Raw genomic sequence first — 22768 nt, 5'->3', positions numbered from 1 at the left:
TCCAGCAATGACCAAGCTTCGTTTATCTGTTTGCAATAAATCAAATAAACACTTAAATTAATCAGAAACACCCACACATCCCTTTTCTTTATGACCGTGTCTGCAGCCATTGTGTAAGCCAATATTACCAACAGACATTCAAACACTGTGTTATCTCCGGGTATTTGCTCATGGGTGCCGCACGCAGGAAGACGTGCTCGCGCTTTGATGTGCATGACACCTGTAGAGAAGGCGCGGACCCTCCGCCCACACGTGATACATGGTTTACACTCCGCAATACCTGGTTTATGGAAGAGCTCCGTCAGCTGCTCAGGCTATTGGTGCCCTGAGGAGGTGTTTACACACAGCCGCCTTCTCCCAGCATCTAATCCCTACATTGTGCAGCACCGCTCCCCTGCTTAGTCACTTCCAGACATACACTGATCTCCTTTATCTCTCCCCGTGCAGGGATTAGACTGTTGGCTTTCCCACCTTGTGAGCTTTCTAAGAACGGATTGTCTGATCAGCTTCCCCACCCTGTACTGGCATCATGTCATGAAGACTCTATGTGCTCCATTCATGCCGTGTACAGCGGAGGTTTCAGGCTTCAAGCGTTAATAGTCTGTGTAAATCACCCCACCGCATACCTCCTGTGCAGAATGTGCTGCAGTGTCCACATTCAGGGGTATTGTTGTCATAACCCTGGCCGCAGTGATAAATCAGATGGTAGTAGATATAAAAGAATCACTTACTGCAGCAATATAACAGAACTATATCGTAGACATTGCATCGTGATGGTTCGCAGTCATTGATATCAGTTACCATTGCATCGAAAGATTCAATGGCGGAAGCCCAGCTATCATTTGATGGTGGGCTTCCAATATCCATTCCTAGGCCAGACTTGCCACGCATAAGTAGGGATGGACATCGGTAGACATCAATTCAAGCCATCGCATCAACCATTTGATGGTGTAACCATTGATGGTTAGCATATGCGCTGAAGTAGTCTGAGCATCGCACATGCGCTGAGCAGCAGACAACACTTCCTGATGTCCGCAGCTACATACAAGCTAGTCGGGCATCGGAAAGCAGCATCTGATGACTGGCAACAGTCAAATACCCGCAAATTGATGGAAAGAGTACTTCCATCGTTTCAGGAGCATCAATGGTTGCTAACCTTCAGCTTCCAATGTCCATCCCTATTGCACAGTGGAACTGAGGGGGTGATTCAGATCTGATTGCTGGGCTGCGTATTTTGCAGTCCTATGATCAGATAGTTGCCGCCTACAGGGAGAGTGTTGGTTCGCTGTGCAGGTGTGCGATCGCATGTATAGCAGAGCTGCACAAACTGATTTTCTGCAGTCTCTGTGCAGCCCAGGACTTATTCTTCCAGTGCGATGAGAACGGGCTGATCGGGGCCGGAGGGGACGTCAGACACCCTCCCTGAAAAGGCCTGAGCCCACCTGCGTTTTTCCGGACACTTCCTGAAAATGGTCATTTGCCACCCACAAACGGCCTCTTCCTGTCAATCTGCTTGCGAACGCCCGTGCAAATGGATCCTTTGCACCATACTGTTGCAGGGTGCCGATGCCCGTTGCAGCCATGCAATGCGCCGGCGCAGTGTGGTGCATCTGCATGCGCAGCTCTGATCTGATCGCCCACTGTGCGAAAATGCACAGCAACGATCAGATCTGAATGACCCCCTAAGAGTCAAGATTAAAAACTGTGTTCTACTAATGGGTCGTTTTTAATTTTCTAAGCTAGAAATATAAGGGCAAATAGTATGAGTTATAGAGGACCTTTTCCATTATACAATGTCAGACTGTCCAGCTGACATCGCACAGGCCAAATGCCGCCACTATAACTTTATCATTCCCGTTATTCCAGCATTGTTCCGGTCAATCTCGTAGGCTCTGTTTCATATGGTAAAATGTTCTCGCTGGGTCAAAGCATGTATCCGTATAATGTGTGTAAAGCGAAGCGCATTCTGATAAACTAAATGTACCTGTAAGAACTTGGAAAACACTGTATAATAAATAGTTTTACAGAATAACAAGACTTCTGGCTGATTAGGTCACAGAGCCCAACCTGTCTGCGCCCCTCTATGGGGGCCATGTGTGATTGGAGATTTTTGAGTTGGGGAAAACCTACAGAGAGGTAAAAAGGTTCATATTGTTGAATCAGGCCCATAGACGGCTATATTTACAGAGTGAGATTTACAAGACGTGGGTGGGAGTTCTGTGCAGCCACGATGTATGGCTACACACAACCCTTAGGATGGGTACACTACACACTTATCCGACTGATCTAATGATTGGTAAGGTGCATGCCCGCCTTACCAATTGGGTGTACACACGTCTGTGCGCTACTAATATTGTCAGTTGAACAAACCGTATATCAAAGTGTGTACCCAGTCTTGAGACTTTTGGTGGCCCAGCATAGCTACTGTGCACCTCTGGGGCATCACCTGGATTAGAATTCCTCCTATCATGTCCACGTGTGATTATTTCACGCTCTGGAATCTAGAATGTTGCGTTCTGGAGTTATTATGATGTCGCTCAGCGCTGCGGATTACATGCTGGCTTTTTACTTATACTGCTATTATTGATTTTTGGGACTATAAAACCAATTGGTAAAAATAATAGAACCTAAAGAAAATACAAAACCCTACACGCCTATAATCTTGCATTTGGGAGTAAAAGTTAATATGAAAGTGATTAAACATGTAGCCAAGAGCTCACGTCTGACTCTCGCTGCTAAACCTCCCCTGCTCCCAACGCTGCAGACTGTCTCATTCCTATAAATGGGGGTGCTCTCTCACATGCCGACATACGTGCCTGTCCGGATGAAGAAGTGTTTCTCTGTTGTGGAGCGAGCTGATCCGCACCAGCCACAATTCTCCTCGCTAGAAGAGAAGAAATGCAGCTAAACATAGGATAATTACACAGTTTACTGAGAATAACAAGCTGGTGAGCGTGAGGATGTGACGGCCGGACATAACGACAGCTGCCTGCACTATCATTATATTTAATTTAGCTTTAATAATAAACCAGACTCGTCCTCTTTGGGGAGGATCACAGCGTGCAGAACTGGGGATCCCCAGATCAGAAGGATTGCAGAACCTGCACAGTGAAATGTATGTCTTGTCTGTACAGATAATCTAATCCTTCCCCACAGCTCTCCTCATATTTCCCTCATGCTCCTTGTACAACATACTTTGTATTCCTTTCCTACAAGAACTACACTGGCCCCTCTTCCCCTTCACAACCCAATTCAAGCGTCTCACTCATGTAATAAAATCCTCACCATTAAATGTATGAAGCGGTGATAAGAGAGAAGTGAGCCAGCAGAGAAGTTGCCCACGGCAACCAATCAGCTGCTCTGTAAAATGTTATAGTATGCAAATTATAAATGTTACTTCAATGCTGATTGGTTGCCATGGGCAACTTCTCCACTGGCTCACTTCTCCGCTCTTATCGCTGCTTCGTACACTTACCCCCATATCCTCTCCCATTTCCATCTCTGAAATAATCTCCCTTCACACTCCCGTTCGCCCTCTTTGCTCCACAAATGAATGCCACCTCCCCACCCAACTGATTACTTCCTCCTACTACCACCGCCAAGATTTTGCCCGTGCTGCTCCCTACCTCTGGAATTCTCTCCCTCTCCTTATTATTTCCCAACTCTCTACAACATTTCAAATGGGCTTTGAAAACCCACTTCTTCATCAACCCAGTCATCTCTCATCCTAACCCTATGTTCCATGCTCATTGTCTACCCCATCCGTGCCACCCCTGTCTGTCTGCCCCTCCACTTTAGACTATAAGCTCTGACGAGCAGGGCCCTCTCCCCTCATGTGCTTCTCCTTCCTTTACTTGTATAATCATCTACTCCTTGCTCCCTGCAACGGTACCTAACCCTATAGTTTGGGCAACCCTCCTGCTTATTTGAGTGTTATGGTAGCTGAGGCAGAAATGTTTATTAACTATGTATTAGTCTGTATAATAAGTCACTGTTGTTTTGTTTGCACTTTTGTTTAAGTACGTTGTTAGGCGCTGCGGAACCCTTATGGCACCATAGAAATATTGGATAATAATAACATTTATTTATTTATTTTTTATACAGGTATTACCAGTCTACTTGCTAATGGTGTGTACAGTGCTGCGTATCCTCTGCATGATGTGAGTATTTGTGACACCGCTATGGTGTCATTTTATATTGACATAATCTGGGGCTGATTTTCAGTTGAGTGCAAAAAAAAAAAAAAGTAACTTTGCACCTAGACAAGTCATGCTGAACTTATTTATTTATTTTGCATGCAGGGTAAATACTGGCTGCTTTTGCTTGTAGCCCACAAACTGGCAACATTATTTTTACCCTGCAATTGAGATGTGTGTTTGGTCCCTCTCAAATCTAGTCGCTAGCTAGTATGGCCGTCACGTAGCCTCATCCTCTGTCTTTCCAGCCAGATTCCTCAGTGTGCTCTCTAGCTTCAAGCCCCCGCCAGTGCCTCTTTAACCTCATGCCCCCAAGTGCCACTCCAGGCTCATGCTTCCACACTCCCCAAGTGCTTCTCCAGAATTATGCCCCCTCCAGTGCCACTGGGTCCTTCCTACCCGCCTGTGTCTCTTCAGCCTCCTACCACCCCGCTTGCTGCCCAGCCACCTTCCCCCTCCCAATGTCACTCCAGCCTCCTGCCACCACCTTTATCTTTAATCTCTGTTCACCTCTTCCCTACTTCCGATGTCGGACATTGCGGAGCAAATTTTTTGTCTCTGTATTAATAATGTGAAGGAGCATCCTGCGCTCTGGTTCATGCTTAAAACATACATGCAACAGTAGTAATTTCCTCAGAAAGTAACTCGTTAGCATTCCGTGTCTGGCAAGTCTTAGCAGGCGGAGGTTACGGAGCTGGCTGTAGATTCTCTCCCGTCTACATTTTGCTTGTTGTTGAACTGATTTGGTAGCAATTTGTTTTCTGCTCACAAACATCCCAAGTTATTGCGGCTGGAAAATTGTGTTTGAAGAATGGGATCTGGCTGTTGTGTTTCACGTTAGAACATCTGTGGCCATTACAGAGAAGAGCTGATTGATGCCCTCACATCACAATATAATGGGGAATGACACTGTGTGTGTGTGTGTGTGTGTGTGTGTGTGTGTATATATATATATATATATATATATATATATATATACACACACACACCTATATTGCAGGCAAAGGGATGCGATAACCAATGCTGATGTATGAAGCTCGTCACTTGGGCAGCAAGATATATCCGTGCAATGTCTATTCTCTCCCGTTCAGTTCCACATTAACCCTGCTCATTCTCTGAGAGCTACAAGCACATATCGGCATAGGGATCATTCATTCCCTTAGCTTGCTGCGTTATGTAACCCACGGTGACACAGTATGCTCACTCTAGTATGCCTATGTATGAGCATTCACACAGCAAGGATATAAATGAGTGGTTGGCTGTGGTGACTGTCCTCTTGCGCAGTGTTCTTCCTGGTCACTGCTTCCCATGCACGAGTTCAGGATTTTGCCCGTGCTGCACCCCTTAAGTGGAACGCACTCCCCCACTACGTTAGACTCTCCCCGACCTTGCAAAGCTTCAAACGGGCACTAAAAACCCACCTGTTTATCAAAGCGTACCCCTCCAAAGCATTACCTAGTCCTTAGACTGCTCCTCCATCCCACTGCCCCATGCCCTGAACATCTCTGCTTTGCTTGCATACCGCCATCAGGCTTCCTCCTGCTTGCTTGCACCTCATGTCATCTGTCTGTCACCTCTCCCCACTAGATTGTTAGCTCCTCAGAGCAGGGCCCTCTTTCCTCTTGTTATCTAAGCCCTCTTCTCAACACATTTCACTCACAGCTCTCTCCTACTCAGCGACCATCTTTCCCGCTCTTTCTCCTGCTGGTAAAGGCTCATCTCTATCTATGGCCGCCAGCCGCTAGTAGTACGATGGTCACTCCCTCGCTACTTACATCTTAGCTGTATTATGTATGAGAATTGTGCTGCTCTTTGTTACCTGTACTCTATTTCTGTTTGTTTACTGTTATGCTAAGTTTTGTCTCCCTGCACTGTCCTTTGTACGGCGCTGCGAAACACTTGTGGCGCCCTATAAACAAAATGTAGTAATAATAATAACAGACGTTTCCTGTCCACAGGGAGATTATGAGAATGATGCGGAGCCCAATGATCGGAAGGTGAGTTCCTGGGTTTATTGCTTTGGTTACTCAGTGTTCTGAGTCTGTAGTCTTCAAACCTGTCACCCCGGGCAGTGTATGTGTCTACAGTATCGCAGCATACAGTAGGTGCCCTTGCTTAACGTCCAAGTCAGTGTTCAAATTGGCTACACACGTGGAAAGCCAAGTTGTGGGCAGCCATCCATTTACTTCCAGCTGCAGTGTGTGTTTGGCAAAGCTGGTATTCTAATTCTTTCCTTCTTTCATTGAAATTGTTGGGCAGAAAGTTTTTGAAACCCAGTTCTGCCAATGAGCGATGACGTAATCAGCGGCACTTAATGTGAGACATAAGAAACCGTTCTCATCGGTGATGTGTAGTGAGTGCGGATGGTCTCAGGACACCAGAGGCAAGCTAGGCACGTGTCAGGGCAGCACTGTAAGAGTGGAACCTTTCATTGTTGTTCTTTACCAACCAAATGTTTTTCCAGCTAAAGCTAATAGAGATAGGAGTGCTATATGTAAGTGGGACACACGATCCGTTAATGTCTAAGGTAGCATCGTCTATAAATATGCATCTTCTAGGATAACCATCCTGTGACCCGTGCAGGGTTACTGCCGGTAAATTCCGATTTACAATCTCTGTCAACAGGACATAAATATAAAAAAAATGTATGTTGCCGCTTTGTTATCCCTTGTTACCCGTTACTTGTTTTGAGCTTTTCCATGAGTGCAGTGTGGGTGTTCTCAGATTGATGGGAAAATTAAACATTGATGTCTTCGTGCTATTAAAGGGGTGTTCTCTGGCGGATACTGTCAGTAAACCAACAGGAGGTTTCTTTGCAGATGTGGCTTATTGTTACACTCTGGCCAAAATCCACAAAGCTGTAATCCCCAACGATATAACGTTCCGCAGCTTTACAAAACCCAGGCAATAGGACAAACACATTTATGTTTTAGTAGACCAGGACAGATTAATGATTGTGTAACTTGCTATGCATTAAGCCCTTATGACGCCTACAAGGGGTGAGGGGAAAGCACTGGCAGGTGTGCAGGACTTGTGGACTGTTCACAGCATGGCGAATAGAATGTGAGACATCGGCAAAGGTTGTTGGATTTTACCAGTATCTATTTTTAAACATCTGCAAGCGTCCCTGTGACAATGGATAATTTAAGACATTTATTACAAACCACTCGTGTATGTGGCCCTTCCCAGCTCTGTCCTTCCTGTGGACCAGAGTTCCGCAATGGTGGTTCCTGATGTTTTTGTTTTTCCACAAATATCTTGATGAGTTGGGTATTGATTTGTGTATAGAAAGTACCATGAGTCTTGTTTGCTGCCTCTATACTTAAGGTGGGATTTGCAGTACAACCCCACACTGGCTTCACTCATGGTGCAAATATTTTCTATAGTTCTAGTCTCTCACAAACCGTTTTATTTTCTATTTCAGCTCTTGTGTGATGAGTGGGCCAGTTATGGCGTGTTCTACAAGTATCAGCCCATCGATCTGGTCCGGTAAGTGCCCTGCAGTCATTCCATGGAAAGGTGGTGGTGTTGGGGAGGGGTGGCTGAACTAATGCGAGAATGTTTCAGAAGAAGCAAGTTGTTTATGTTTCGCCCATTTTCTCATTCGTCTCTTCTCAGGAAATATTTTGGTGAGAAGATTGCCTTATACTTTGCCTGGCTGGGCGTGTACACGCAGATGCTTATCCCAGCTTCCCTTGTCGGGATCATCGTATTCCTTTACGGATGTGCTACTGTTGATTATGACATCCCAAGGTACACTCTTAGGGTTTTTTTATAATACCTCTGGATTTTCCACCGCGTATAATTGATAAATATAGAAATGGGTGTTTGGAAGAAGAGTAAAGCAAACAGTCGCTGTGCCATTTAGGATGGGCCACCACAGTCACTGTGCCATTTAGGGTGGGCCACCACAGTCGCTGTGCCATTTAGGATAGGCCACTACAGTCGCTGTGCCATTTAGGGTGGGCCACCACAGTCGCTGTGCCATTTAGGGTGGGCCACCACAGTCACTGTGCCATTTAGGATAGGCCACTACAGTCGCTGTGCCATTTAGGGTGGGCCACCACAGTCGCTGTGCCATTTAGGGTGGGCCACCACAGTCGCTGTGCCATTTAGGATAGGCCACCACAGTCACTGTGCCTTTTAGGGTGGGCCACCACAGTCGCTGTGCCATTTAGGGTGGGCCACCACAGTCACTGTGCCATTTAGGATAGGCCACTACAGTCGCTGTGCCATTTAGGGTGGGCCACCACAGTCGCTGTGCCATTTAGGGTGGGCCACCACAGTCGCTGTGCCATTTAGGATAGGCCACCACAGTCACTGTGCCTTTTAGGGTGGGCCACCACAGTCGCTGTGCCATTTAGGGTGGGCCACCACAGTCGCTGTGCCATTTAGGGTGGGCCACCACAGTCACTGTGCCATTTAGGATAGGCCACTACAGTCGCTGTGCCATTTAGGATGGGCCACCACAGTCACTGTGCCATTTAGGGTGGGCCACCACAGTCGCTGTGCCATTTAGGATAGGCCACTACAGTCACTGTGCCATTTAGGATAGGCCACCACAGTCACTGTGCCATTTAGGATGGGCCATCAGTCACTGTGCCATTTAGGGTGGGCCATCAGTCACTGTGCCATTTAGGGTGGGCCACCACAGTCGCTGTGCCATTTAGGATGGGCCACCACAGTCACTGTGCCATTTAGGGTGGGCCATCAGTCACTGTGCCTTTTAGGGTGGGCCACCACAGTCACTGTGCCTTTTAGGGTGGGCCACCACAGTCGCTGTGCCATTTAGGGTGGGCCACCACAGTCACTGTGCCATTTAGGATAGGCCACTACAGTCGCTGTGCCATTTAGGGTGGGCCACCACAGTCGCTGTGCCATTTAGGGTGGGCCACCACAGTCGCTGTGCCATTTAGGATAGGCCACCACAGTCACTGTGCCTTTTAGGGTGGGCCACCACAGTCGCTGTGCCATTTAGGGTGGGCCACCACAGTCGCTGTGCCATTTAGGATGGGCCACCACAGTCACTGTGCCATTTAGGATAGGCCACTACAGTCGCTGTGCCATTTAGGATGGGCCACCACAGTCACTGTGCCATTTAGGGTGGGCCACCACAGTCGCTGTGCCATTTAGGATAGGCCACTACAGTCACTGTGCCATTTAGGATAGGCCACCACAGTCACTGTGCCATTTAGGATGGGCCATCAGTCACTGTGCCATTTAGGGTGGGCCATCAGTCACTGTGCCATTTAGGGTGGGCCACCACAGTCGCTGTGCCATTTAGGATGGGCCACCACAGTCACTGTGCCATTTAGGGTGGGCCATCAGTCACTGTGCCTTTTAGGGTGGGCCACCACAGTCACTGTGCCTTTTAGGGTGGGCCACCACAGTCACGAAGCGAGGGGACACTGTGCACTAATTGGGCTTCCCGGTCACTGTACGGAGAAAACAACAACAAAAAAACATGAAAAACTCATGTCGACCTTGAAACCCTGTCGACCTTCAGACCCTGTCGACTTAGTGACTGTCGACCTAGACACCTTCGATTTGATGATCCACACCCCTACCAACTACTGTATATTACTAATCACATGTTAATATTTCTCAGTCTCTCCTGTCTGTAACAACCATTTGCTTCATTTGTAAACAGTAAAGCAATTAAAAGGTAGTACACTGCTAATGAAACATTGAGCTACGGGTTACAGTACTGATTCATAAAACTAATTAAAGTCCTGCCGGAAGCGGTTTCTTGCCCCTCCTGTTTCTGGCTTTCACACAAGGACAATTTATAGCAGTGTTAGGAAAATATTTTTTTTAAATCCGTGTATGATGGAGAGTATAATAGAACATGATGTATCTCCGCGCACAGGAGAATGTGACACAAGGTTGTAAGACGTGAATCTGACACAGGCGCCAAGAGTAATTAAAGCAGTGCTGTGCGCGCTGTATAGCCCAGCAACCGAGGATAGTTTAATACTGACAATCCGAGAATAAACATCCTGTACAACAATGTCCTTTTTATAAAGATCCGCTTTACAGCCAGGGCCGCAGAATTGTACTCCGTCCCCTTTTCATCTGACCTGATCCTCTAATAAAGGATTTTCTCTTAATTGTCTGCAGCCAGATCCTTGATTGACAGATCCTTATATTTATAGGGATGGTGCAGAGAATCATATAAAGTATGGACGAGCTAAACTACAACTACAGTATATAGAATAAAGAGATGGAAGCTTTTGGCTAATTCTATCAGTCTATATCAGTGATCTGCAGCATGGTACACTACGGGGGCTGCATTGGGTGGCCCTCTGTCTGTCAAAAGGGCAGCCCATTATCTTTAATCTTGTTAAGAAGGCAAATAAATACACTGGAGCAATAAAAAGGACACCTAACTGTAATAACATATCAGCCGGCCTTTTATGTAAGAATGCTAAGCTATAACAAACAAGTATGAGAGCTAGGAGTACTAGGAGCTGGGGGCTACGAGTCAGGGCTCGGAAGGGGCCTGCTGTTACTTGTCACTGCTTCTATAGCCGTCTCTTCTTATAGCAGAGATCCATTTGTTTATTAATGTAAATAGTCTAAATTGAACCTGACTGAGGCCCCTAATCCCTCTGTATAAACAATGTTTCCTCATTTTCCCAGCATGGAAATGTGTGACCAGCGGAACAATATTACTATGTGTCCCCTATGTGACAAGACGTGTTCCTACTGGAAGATCAGTTCTGCCTGCGCCACCGCCCGTGCCAGCCATCTCTTTGACAACCCAGCCACAGTCTTCTTCTCCGTCTTCATGGCTCTGTGGGGTAAGGAATCCCTCCTTGATTTGTCTGAATGAAATGGAACCCTGATGCTGTGCTATTCCAGATTGCATTAGCGTCCATCCTTTTCGGATTTCAGGTGATTCTATAAACGTCTATCTAATTCTTTAGTGTCCAGTGATGTCACTGAGGCATGAGGCAGTGGTGATACTACCGGCAGGATGGTCAGTACAGTACCACCACCCCACCCTCCCAGGCCACCATACTCCTTGAGGCCTCTGCTGTGGTATGAAAATAGCAGAGCAGAGTTCTCCTATGAATGGCCCATGCGCGGAAGGAGGCCCCTTCTCTCATCGTTAGCTGGGAGGCTATAGCACCGTCGCTGACCCCTAATTACTATGTCTTCATATTGAGCCCAACGATGCAACATTACACCTCTTTCTTGAGGCATGTATCTACTGGTTCTCATTAAATAGTCAACATCTAGGCGGTGCCTCAGCCATAATACTGCTTCTTGGGGAATTGTTTGGCTGAAGTCTCTATGTATTCTAGAAAAGAGCAACATTGCATGCCTGACGTAAACAATCCAATTGGATGGGTTGGTTTAACCTGTTTCAATCCGTGCCATGTGCGCCATTAAAAAAATCTCCCTGACTGCCAATGAGGTCGCTGCTTTCTATTTCACGTTCTATTATATTAGGGGTAGAAGTGATGACGTGTTCGTATTGTCCTGCATGTGAGAACATCATCCCTACAGATGCGCAACAATGATTGTTTCCGGGATTACGTAACTTTGGAACGTGACCAATTTGATAAATAAGTAGCTGGAGATGCATTTTGTTTTCATCTGAGAAATTGTCCCAGCTGCAGTGCAACATCTGATCTATCTACGTCTCTCATGTTCCGAAATGTCCATCTTCCACAGCCGTGCCAGGGGGGGGGGGGGGGGGGGAAGCTTCCACCACCCTCTCCGCTACTCCTCCCGGGTCCCTGTAGGATCTTTACGCTCCTTATTTTCACAATCCAAGCTTAATTCTATTTCTATAGTTATATTTTTATATACATGATGAGGATGAAAATGGCACATCTGTTAGCATGTAGTTGTCCGCACATCCCATGGGATCAATCCTTCTCCATGGAATTGCCTCTATAACAATTACTGTGTTTGCCATATGTGGGAGAGCTGTTCCCAGCTAGAATCGAGCGACATTTCCTTTGAGAACTACTAGAGTATGATGACTGTGGCAGAAGTGTATGTGTGCGTATAATTTATCATATGTAACTTATTTTGTATATTGCCATCACAGTAGTGCTAGGTCTCATTACAGACACATGTCCAAGTGCATACGACTGAAAGGTCCCATATATTTGCACGGGTTACACATCTACTGTATATAATAAAACCGACTGCTGATAAAAATTGACATCATGTTGGATAGTAATTGGTCTGACCTCAGACCCCGCCCACCTGTGTCACTGATGTCCCTTCCAAAGAGTTCCAGCATAACACGGGGTAACGCACACGCATGAGGGTCTGACACACATAGTGTCGCATAGACTAGAGCACAAAATTAGTGCCGCTGCGTCCACTCTGAGGACTGCAGCAACTCGGACCCTGCCATCACCCAGGGTGCCAACGCCGGGGACAACGGCTAGTATAAAGTCCCACCAAACACCAGCAGCCGAGACCTTCTCTCATACGCATTTGTTCTACTTGGCTTTGTTACATTTAGAAGTTGTTCATCTTTTTGTACAGAGCCACAAAGTCTAATAACACCAGCGCTGTGTATATGCTGCGGTGTCACCAGTGAAGAATGGAGCTGGGAAGTTTGTACATTCTAAAGTAAATTGCCTCCCACATTCTTAAGAGTGATTCCAGTGAAAGGCCGCTGTCCTGCGTCCAACAAGTGCATCTGTAGTGGTGTGCCATCTACCAGCCAAGTACAATTACACTGGTGCTAATTTACGCTCTCCCTTCTTTAAGAGCCTTACGTAATCTCTGATCAGGTTTCATACCGGGGGTTTGGTCGGCAGCCAGTGCATTCAGGGAGCAATTGAAATGTAATGTGAGAAGCGAATTGTTCAGAGCAGTGGTTAGCAGTAGACGGTCACAAGTGTTCTTGCAGTGTACGTCCGACATAGGTAACATGCGGCCCACAAGACGTGTTTGGGTTGGCACCTGCTGAGGGAAGCCGCACAGGCTGGCAGATGTTATCTCTGGGAGATGGTCAGTGAATAAGGGGGCAGATGTATTAACCTGGAGAAGGCATAAGGAAGTGATAAACCAGTGATGTGTGTGCAAGGTGATAAAGGCACCAGCCAATCAGATCCTAACTGCTAATTTAAATATGGGAGCTGATTGGCTGGTGTGTTTATCAGCTTGCACATATCACTGGTTTATCACTTCCTTATGCCTTCTCCAGGTTAATGCATCTGCCCCAAAGTGAGGTCTGATACAATAACGGAACCGTGCGTGTTGCTGATGAATCTCCTGTGATTCCGCATGATGTGAAATGCTCCTGGGGGATATAATGATGAAATCTCAGCTTGGTAATGTTGTATGTATCCCACAAATACTGGCCAGCTTTATTTTTACACTGCAATTCAGATTTCAGTTTGAACACACCCCACCCAAATCTCACTCTCTCTGCACATGTTACACCTGCCCCACCTGCAGTGCAGCTTGGTTTTGTCCAGTTGTGTGCTTTTTAGCTTTGCTTGCAGCTCTGAATAAGGCCCAGTATTTGGAGACAGCCTGGGCTGGTATTCACTATAATAGTGAGTATAGGGTTCAGACTGCCGTAGTGAAATCTGGCCCACCTATTGTGGCAGCTGCAAAGAACCCTGGAATGTGAGGCCAGGCTAATGGAGGTGATTAGGGCTCCTATGTTGACGAAGTATTGCCACTCCAGTAGTCCAAGTGCAATGGATGTAGGTCCCGAAGACTCCTGACCTTTCCAAGCTTTGACGCATCTCCCCCTTAATTCCTGATCCTTCAAAGTCCAAATGAGAACTCTCGTCTTACTAGGAATACACAAGATAACCCCACAAGGGGGTAAATTTACTAAGATGGGAGTTCTATTTAAGATGGGATGTTGCCCAAAGCAACCAATCCGATTTCAGGTATTATCTTCTAGAAGGTGCTAGATAATGAAAAGTAGATTCTGATTGGTTGCTATGGGCAACATCCCATTTTAAATAGAACTCCCATCTTAGTAAATTTACCCCAAGGTATCCAGTATCACCATATTGCTATTCACTGTATTCCAGACTAGACTTTTGGTCGCTAATCAGAAGTTCCATAGACAGACCTTAGCCCACTCATTTCAATGAACAATTGATGCTAAATTGGTTCCTACATGTAGCACATACTCTGGACACAAGATGTTTTCCCCTACATGACTGTGTTTTTCCCCCCATATAAGTAATCAGTCCTTTGAAATGTAAGTCCAGTGATTGACTCCCAGTGTGCTTGTCTTCTGACAGCTGCCACCTTCATGGAGCACTGGAAGAGACGACAGATGAGGCTGAACTACAGGTGGGATCTAACCGGCTTTGAGGAAGAGCAAGTGAGTACCAGGAAACACTCCCTGCAGCATTTTCCCAGGACAGAATAGGGCTCGTACGTTAGTGGTAATCTGCTCTCCAGTCCTCATGTCTATTAGCTGTGTTTAGAGAAGTTCATATTTACCTGCCAGTGGTTTTGCTATGCCAGTTTCTGTGTACGACTCCTGCAGCTGTAATGCCAGGATTATCTTCTCCGATTTCTTGTAAGTGACTATTCTATTTGTCTTGCTGTTGTTTGCAGACTAGCTAATATGTACAGTACAGAGAAAGGAGAACACGGGGGATAGTTTACAAAGCATGGGGCCGTGCACAGTTACACATCTCCTATTACTCCGTTAGTCCTCATTTTTCTCACCAAATGCACATAACATTTGGCTTTGTGTGCTGATTACATCATATGGTTACAATAGCGCTGATGCGAAGATGGACATATGCAGCCAAAAGAAATAAAATGCTCGAAAAAGCTTCCCGTAAAGACGTGTATTCCACTGATTGTCGCCGTCTGAAGATGCGCCCTGCTTTGTAGCAGTAGCATAAGCGCCCGGTTTATGTCACGTGTACTTAAACCCAGATACACTTACACCCAGCCAGGTCATAAGCACAGGAAAAAGTTTTCAGAAAATGTCTGAAATGCTTTTAAGGAAGCCATTCCCTGTTACAGTAGGATTGATTTACCTAAACCCCTCAATAATACAGCAATGTCATCTTCCTTCTCATACATCTACTGTATAACCCCCCTATAATACAGCAGTGTCATCTTCCTCCTCATACACCTGTAACCCCTCCTATAATACACCAGTGTCATTTTCCTCCTCATACACCTGGAACCCCTCCTATAATACAGCAATGTCATCTTCCTTCTCATACACCTGTAACCCCCCTATAATACAGCAGTGTCATCTTCCTCCTCATACACCTGGAACCCCTCCTATAATACAGCAATGTCATCTTCCTTCTCGTACATCTACTGTATAACCCCCCTATAATACAGCAGTGTCCTCTTCCTCCTCATACACCTGTAACCCCTCCTATAATACACCAGTGTCATCTTCCTCCTCATACACCTGGAACCCCTCTATAATACAGCAGTGTCATCTTCCTCTTCATACACCTGTAACCCCTCCTATAATACAGCAGTGTCATTTTCCTCCTCATACACCTGGAACCCCTCCTATAATACAGCAATGTCATCTTCCTTCTCGTACATCTACTGTATAACCCCCCTATAATACAGCAGTGTCCTCTTCCTCCTCATACACCTGTAACCCCTCCTATAATACACCAGTGTCATCTTCCTCCTTATACACCTGGAACCCCTCTATAATACAGCAGTGTCATTTTCCTCCTCATACACCTGTAACCCCTCCTATAATACAGCAGTGTCATTTTCCTCCTCATACACCTGGAACCCCTCCTATAATACAGCAATGTCATCTTCCTTCTCGTACATCTACTGTATAACCCCCCTATAATACAGCAGTGTCCTCTTCCTCCTCATACACCTGTAACCCCTCCTATAATACACCAGTGTCATCTTCCTCCTTATACACCTGGAACCCCTCTATAATACAGCAGTGTCATCTTCCTCTTCATACACCTGTAACCCCTCTATAATACAGCAGCGTCCTCTTCCTCCTCATACACCTGTAACTCCTCTTCCTCCTCATACACCTGTAACTCCTCTTCCTCCTCATACACCTGTAACCCCTCTATAATACACCAGTGTCATCTTCCTCCTTATACACCTGGAACCCCTCTATAATACAGCAGTGTCATCTTCCTCTTCATACACCTGTAACCCCTCTATAATACAGCAGCGTCCTCTTCCTCCTCATACACCTGTAACTCCTCTTCCTCCTCATACACCTGTAACTCCTCTTCCTCCTCATACACCTGTAACCCCTCTATGATACAGCAGTGTCATCTTCCTCCTCATACACCTGTAACCCCTCTATAATACAGCAGTGTCATCTTCCTCCTCATACACCTGTAACCCCTCTATAATACAGCAGTGTCCTCTTCCTCCTCATACACCTGTAACCCCTCTATAATACAGCAGTGTCCTCTTCCTCCTCATACACCTGTAACCCCTCTATAATACAGCAGTGTCATCTTCCTTCTCATACACCTGTAACCCCTCTATAATACAGTAGTGTCCTCTTCCTCCTCATACACCTGTAACCCCTCTATAATACAGCAGTGTCCGCTTCCTCCTCATACACCTGTAACCCCTCTATAATACAGCAGTGTCATCTTCCTCCTCATACACCTGTAACACCTCTATAATACAGCAGTGTCATCTTCCTCCTCATACACCTGTAACCCCTCTATAATACAGCAGTGTCATCTTCCTTCTCATACAACTGTAACCCCTCTATAATACAGCAGTGTCATCTTCCTTCTCATACACCTGTATCTCTTCTATAATACAGCAGCCTCCTGTTCTTAATACACAAGTGAAAATAGAAAATCAACTGCTTCTTTCATCCTCATTAGGGTCATTTATGTTAATTAACTTGTGGGTAATGAGACTTTGTTTGCTGATTTATATGTACCATTCATAATGCCAGCCAGGCACAAACTTAGTCACTTTGGGGCTAGTTATTAATTATTTGGTTTTAGACCTGATGATTTTTTTATAGTCGCTTATCACTGCTATAAGGAATTAAGGGGGTAATTCTGAGTTGATCGCAGCAGCAAGTTTGTTAGCAATTGGGCAAAACCATGTGCACTGCAGGGGGGGCAGATGTAACATGTGCAGAGAGAGTTAGATTTTTGTGGGGTGTATTCAAACTGAAATCTAAATTGCAGTGTAAAAATAAAGCAGCCAGTATTTACCCTGCACAGAAACAATATAACCCACCCACATCTAGCTGTCTCTGCACATATTATATCTGCCACACCTGCAGTACACATGGTTTTGCCCAATTGCTAACAAACTTGCTGCTGCAATCAACTCAGAATTACCCCCTAAGTTTCTAGAATGCAACAAGATAGACATGCAGCAATAGGTGCCTATCCCAGCAATGTGTTAGAAGAGAAGTGATCACGTCATTTCTCCTTTGTGAGATGCCACTGGTGACTGCGCGGTCTAGCGCCTGTGGATCCCACTCCCGGTAAATGTTGCAGGTTGTAGCTTATAGCCTACAACGGGTAACACCATTTTTCATTCCAGACCTTAGTAAATTGGGCATTGAAAAAGCCCCCATATATACTTATGGGAGCTGTTTTGTGATCGAAAAGGGGGCGATGGCAGCAGATGTCTCCGTTCATACATCTGTGGAATCCTTAGCATTTGCAGGATATCCCACAAATATACTATGATAAATAGACCTCTTCGGCAGCCTAACCCAAACCCTTCTACTCGGTCGGGATACGCTGGTATTTTGACCGCTGGATTTCCCCAGCCGGTATTGTGACTGCCAGGATCCTGATTACATCCCCAGCGTACAGTACAGCATAACTTTCACCATTATAATGCAATTAAATGTTCACACTGAGTTAGAATCAGTGGTGCAAGTAGAAATATTTTCTTATGGGTACGGAGTGACAAAAAATGGGCGTGGTCATGTGTTGTGATGGGGCGTGGCCACATGCTAGTGGGAGTGGCTACATGACACTAGCGGCGTGGCCACATGACACAGACCATTTTTGGGGGGGATTCTGGAGACCAGGCTAAATATATATATTAATGCCTCCAGTATAATAGAAATATATAGTGATACCTCCAGTATAATAGAAATATATAGTAACGCTCCCAATGTAATAACAATATATATTAATGCCTCCATTATAACAGGAAAATACAGCCACTGTAACACTCCCAGTAACCCTGACAAAGTGGGAGGAGCCATCATGCTGCCAAGCACCATGGTCTTGTTGCTTTCTGGCACATTATAATTGTGGTAATGGCAAAGTGTGTGGCAGGTGGTACTGAGAACCCGCTGCCAAATTCTTAAGGGTACTCCGTACCCGCATACTTACACCGCTGGTTAGAATCTAGTCTTTGAGCTGTGTCTCCAGCGTACACTGTAACTACAGGCTGTTTGGGTGATAGCTATTTTCTAAAGCTGCAACGCAGAGTATGTACAGAGACAGATTCAACATGTGCTGGAATGGATCAGTGGTTAAATAATAATTTGGTCACCTGTCCAATGTAGCATTGGCCCATACATAGCACTAATAAGATGTATGTTTTTCTGGATGTCCATATTGGGACCAACACAGAGTTGCTGCAGGTTTGGGGCAGATATAAAGATTATGTGCTTCCAGTAGATCTAAGAACTCTAAAAAAAAACCAACCCATTGTATGTGTGTAATCTTGTCCCCTGTGGGGTCTCCCCTGTATTATATGAGTGGTCTCTTGTCACCATGTTGCCATTAAGGCAATAAATAATGGCGAAACCCAGATAACTGTGACGTTTACACTTTTGTTATGTATCGGTTTCCCCTGTCTTCATGTTAGCCTTGTGACATTGTATTAAGTGCTGATGTATCCCACTGAATGTATTACCCTGTTTTTCTATCTACAATACTAACCACTGTGCCCTCATCCCATTTATCATGAACGCCCCCGTATGTCTGAAACCCAAAGTATTAATCGTCTGTCATTTTTGTTTTTTTTGTTTGTTTTTTTGTGTGTTTTTCTTATTTTCTGAAGGGAACAGTCAAGGTTTGAAAACTTATTTATTAATACTTATTCTTTCTTCCTCCTTCAAAAAGTCTTCTGTGCCTCCTGCCGCAAATCGCACACAAATCTGGTCCTGTCCAGCAAAGTGCTACGTCTGTGTCTTGTGTGTATTCTTCCCTATTCTGTTGCTGACGCCACCAACACGAATGACCGTTTCACAGCTCGTCTCCTCTTTGTACGTGTTGCCTTCTCCAGCCAGTGGCTTCGTTTATGTTGCGTCCTGTCTGTGCCCTGCACAAATCACTACACGAATCTCACAACGTTGCGTGTTAGCAGATGATAATTGCACTGCGTCACTACTTGTATTGATCCTGCTCCCTGCACAAGCATGCGCCTTGAGATCTTACTATAATCCTAGAGAGGAGCCTCATCTGGCTTCAGGGCAAGTGTCCACATCGTCTGATTCAACTTTTATCTCCTACAGGACCACCCGAGAGCAGAGTACGAAGCTAAAGTCCTTCAGAAATCCCTCAAAAAGGAATACAGACGCAAGGAGGTATGGGAAACAATTGACGCACTGCACTAACTGTAGCAATTAATGTCCTAACATCATTTGGCAATAGGGCTGGTTTCCTTTTCGCAGCCGTAGAGAGACGCCTATTAATTGAAAGAAAAAATGTGGGAGTTGTGAGAGAGCGTTTACCTATCCTAATTTTTGCCTTTATATAGTTTCTTCTGGCTTTGCCTATGGGTTATTACTGAAGACTAATTTCTTCTAACACTCCTGCAGTAAAATGGCGCAGTACCATTTGTTCACTCCCATATTTTGGTGATTTTACAGGCTTCTACAAATGATGGTCTAGCTGGCCACTGTAATATTATATTCCGCTTCTGTAATTACATTTAGAGCATGATACCGAGTCGTATATGTCTGCGTCTTTTTCATGGTCACAGAAAAAGAAAATGCATGTGCACACTCTAAACACTAAGAACACTGGCAATCAGAACAATTATAATAAACTCTGCAATTTAAGATGGAGTAAAATGGAGGTTCTTAGCTTAATTTTTGGCCAAAAATATGGGCCCACCTAACATGGCCAGGTGAACCTCGTCTGGTGGGTTCCTAACATTTCTAAGGTACCCCACCCCACCCCCCGAGCCAGCACAACCCAACCGCTCCAAGGCATCAAACTAGTGTGAAGTAGCAGTTTATATGTTAAAAGATGTTACATTAATAGGTACTAGTAGCTCAGTACTAAAAGTGTTTTATATAGGTGAGATGCAGCTTCAGGGTGTTTAAAAAGTGTTACGTCGATATAAAAAAAGAAAAAGAAAAAAGTCTTGGTGCTAAAATGTGTTAGATTAATTGTTACATTAATGATGCCCCGAAGCAGCCTAGCTACAACAACCTGTGGGGCACCACGCTCTGGACCCAATTCCAGATGTTTGCAGCTTGATACAAATACCGCTACATAGCCACATGCCCCCCAGTGTGAGCCATTGTGCATTTGTGTACGCAACCACGTCAGTGACATGACTGTGATACTCCCAAAACAGGTCCTTCTCCGTGCTTCCGCTTAGACACCTCCCTGTCCGGTTGAGCCTAGATCCCAGTGGGCTAAAGAACCTTGTCCCCATGCCCCTCCCCTTACCCTCTCCTCCCATTGCCTAACCCTAACCTCACCACGAGCGCTGAATCCTAGTCCCGCAGCCTAACCCTAACCTCTCCCCAGTGTCTATCCTCTCCATGGGCCTAATTCAGGGTTGATCGCAGCAGCAGATTTGTGAGCAGTTGGGCAAAACCATGTGCAGTGCAGGTGAGGCAGATGTAACATGTGCATAGAGAGTTAGATTTGGGTGGGGTGTGTTCAAACTGAAATCTAAATTGCAGTGTAAAAATAAAGCAGCCAGTATTTACCCTGCACAGAAACAAAATAACCCACCCAAATCGAACTCTCTCTGCACATGTTATATCTGCCCCACCTGCAATGCACATGGGCCCTCATTCCGAGTTGTTCGCTCGCAAGGCGAATGTAGCAGAGTTACACACGCTAAGCCGCCGCCTACTGGGAGTGAATCTTAGCTTCTTAAAATTGCGACCGACGTACGCGCAATATTGCGATTACAAACGAGTTAGCAGTTTCAGAGTAGCTCCAGACTTACTCTGCCTGTGCGATCATTTCAGTGCTTGTCGTTCCTGGTTGACGTCACAAACACACCCAGCGTTCGCCCAGGCACTCCCACCGTTTCCCCGGCCACTCCTGCGTTTTTTCCGGAAACGGTAGCGTTTTCAGCCACACGCCCCTGAAACGCCGTGTATCCGCCCAGTAACACCCATTTCCTGTCAATCACATTACGATCGCCGGAGCGAAGAAAAAGCCGTGAGTAAAAATACTTTCTTCATAGTAAAGTTACTTGGCGCAGTCGCAGTGCGAACATTGCGCATGCGTACTAAGCGGATTTTCACTGCGATGCGATGAAAAATACCGAGCGAACAACTCGGAATGAGGGCCATGGTTTTGCCTAACTGCTAACAAATTTGCTGCTGCGATCAACTCTGAATTACCCCCCAAGAGCGAAGGATTGTAGTCCTGCAGCCCAACCCTAACCTCTCCTTGGTGCCTAACCATAACCTCCTGGGAGCGCTGAATTGTAGTCTCACAGCCTAACCCTAACCTCTCCCCGGTGCCTAACCCTACATTCTCTGGGGACGCTGGATCCTAGTCTCACAGCCTAATCCTAACCTCCCCGGCAGTGCTAGATCCCCATCCTTATGAGGAGGTGGTGGGTTACACGGAGGTCCTTTTAGGCCAGTGGTTCTCAACCTCTGTCCTCAAGTTCCCCCAACAGTTCATGTTTTCCAGGTCACCTAGCAGTTGAACAGGTGTCTTCATTACTCAATGACACATTATAAAAGACCCACAGGTGGAGCAAATGATTTCACTTGCAATCCTGCGAGGAGACCTGGAAAACATCTAATGCGCAGGATTCCAAACTCTATGCCATCATTCTATTAATGAGGGACAGACATTTAGAGGAGTCGTTTCGTAGAGCGTGTAAATGATTGCTTTTTTAACCTTAACCTTTTAACCTTAAATTCAAAATGATCAAATCAGTCGGTACAGCAGCCAAATAAATAAGTGACATCAGATTAATAATGCAGCAGATTTGTGCCCCGTGCAGGGCAGGTCCTGACTTCTCTCACTACGTAATGTTTCTGGAAATGTTAATTTCTCCGCCATAAGTGGATAAACACGAGTAATGGACAGCTGTGAGTTGTTCATGCTTTTATTGTGATTTTGTCGTTTGTTCTGTAATGTGATCTAAAACCAGTCGGGTCCCTTGTGGAGTGTGACGGCGTTAATGTGTCATCCATGTTTGTACAAGTGCATCTGATCTGCCGACTTAGATCAGGTTACAGAGCGCAAATGCACATTCACCTGTAAACTGAGGAAATGGTCCTATTGTAATCTCCGGTCATTCATCTTGGTTATGCATAGATGTGTGTCTGAGATCTGCTCAATGTATTGTATGTGTAGCTTAGTAGCTGCATGTTACTAACATTCACTCTAATGCAAATAGAGCTACAGAAATTCTGAGACTAGAACCCACGTCAC

The 22768-nt window shown here is 45.6% G+C and overlaps 1 protein-coding gene across 7 annotated transcripts in view; it reads left to right on the top strand.

Moving 5' to 3' along the window:
- The window catches only part of ANO1 (anoctamin 1), a 303304-nt gene that overhangs the window by 254614 nt on the left and 25922 nt on the right, over positions 1-22768 (top strand). For all 7 annotated transcript variants that reach the window (XM_063944141.1, XM_063944142.1, XM_063944140.1 and 4 more), the window contains 7 exons: positions 4105-4160; positions 6155-6193; positions 7621-7685; positions 7815-7949; positions 10839-10999; positions 14441-14523; positions 19636-19707. In XM_063944141.1, coding sequence (XP_063800211.1) covers positions 4105-4160; positions 6155-6193; positions 7621-7685; positions 7815-7949; positions 10839-10999; positions 14441-14523; positions 19636-19707 — 611 coding nt within the window. The remainder of the gene's footprint in view (positions 1-4104; positions 4161-6154; positions 6194-7620; positions 7686-7814; positions 7950-10838; positions 11000-14440; positions 14524-19635; positions 19708-22768) is intronic.

Source organism: Pseudophryne corroboree, chromosome 11, assembly GCF_028390025.1.
Source record: "Pseudophryne corroboree isolate aPseCor3 chromosome 11, aPseCor3.hap2, whole genome shotgun sequence".
Classification (NCBI taxonomy): domain Eukaryota; kingdom Metazoa; phylum Chordata; class Amphibia; order Anura; family Myobatrachidae; genus Pseudophryne; species Pseudophryne corroboree.
This window is presented reverse-complemented; position numbering and strand designations above follow the sequence as displayed.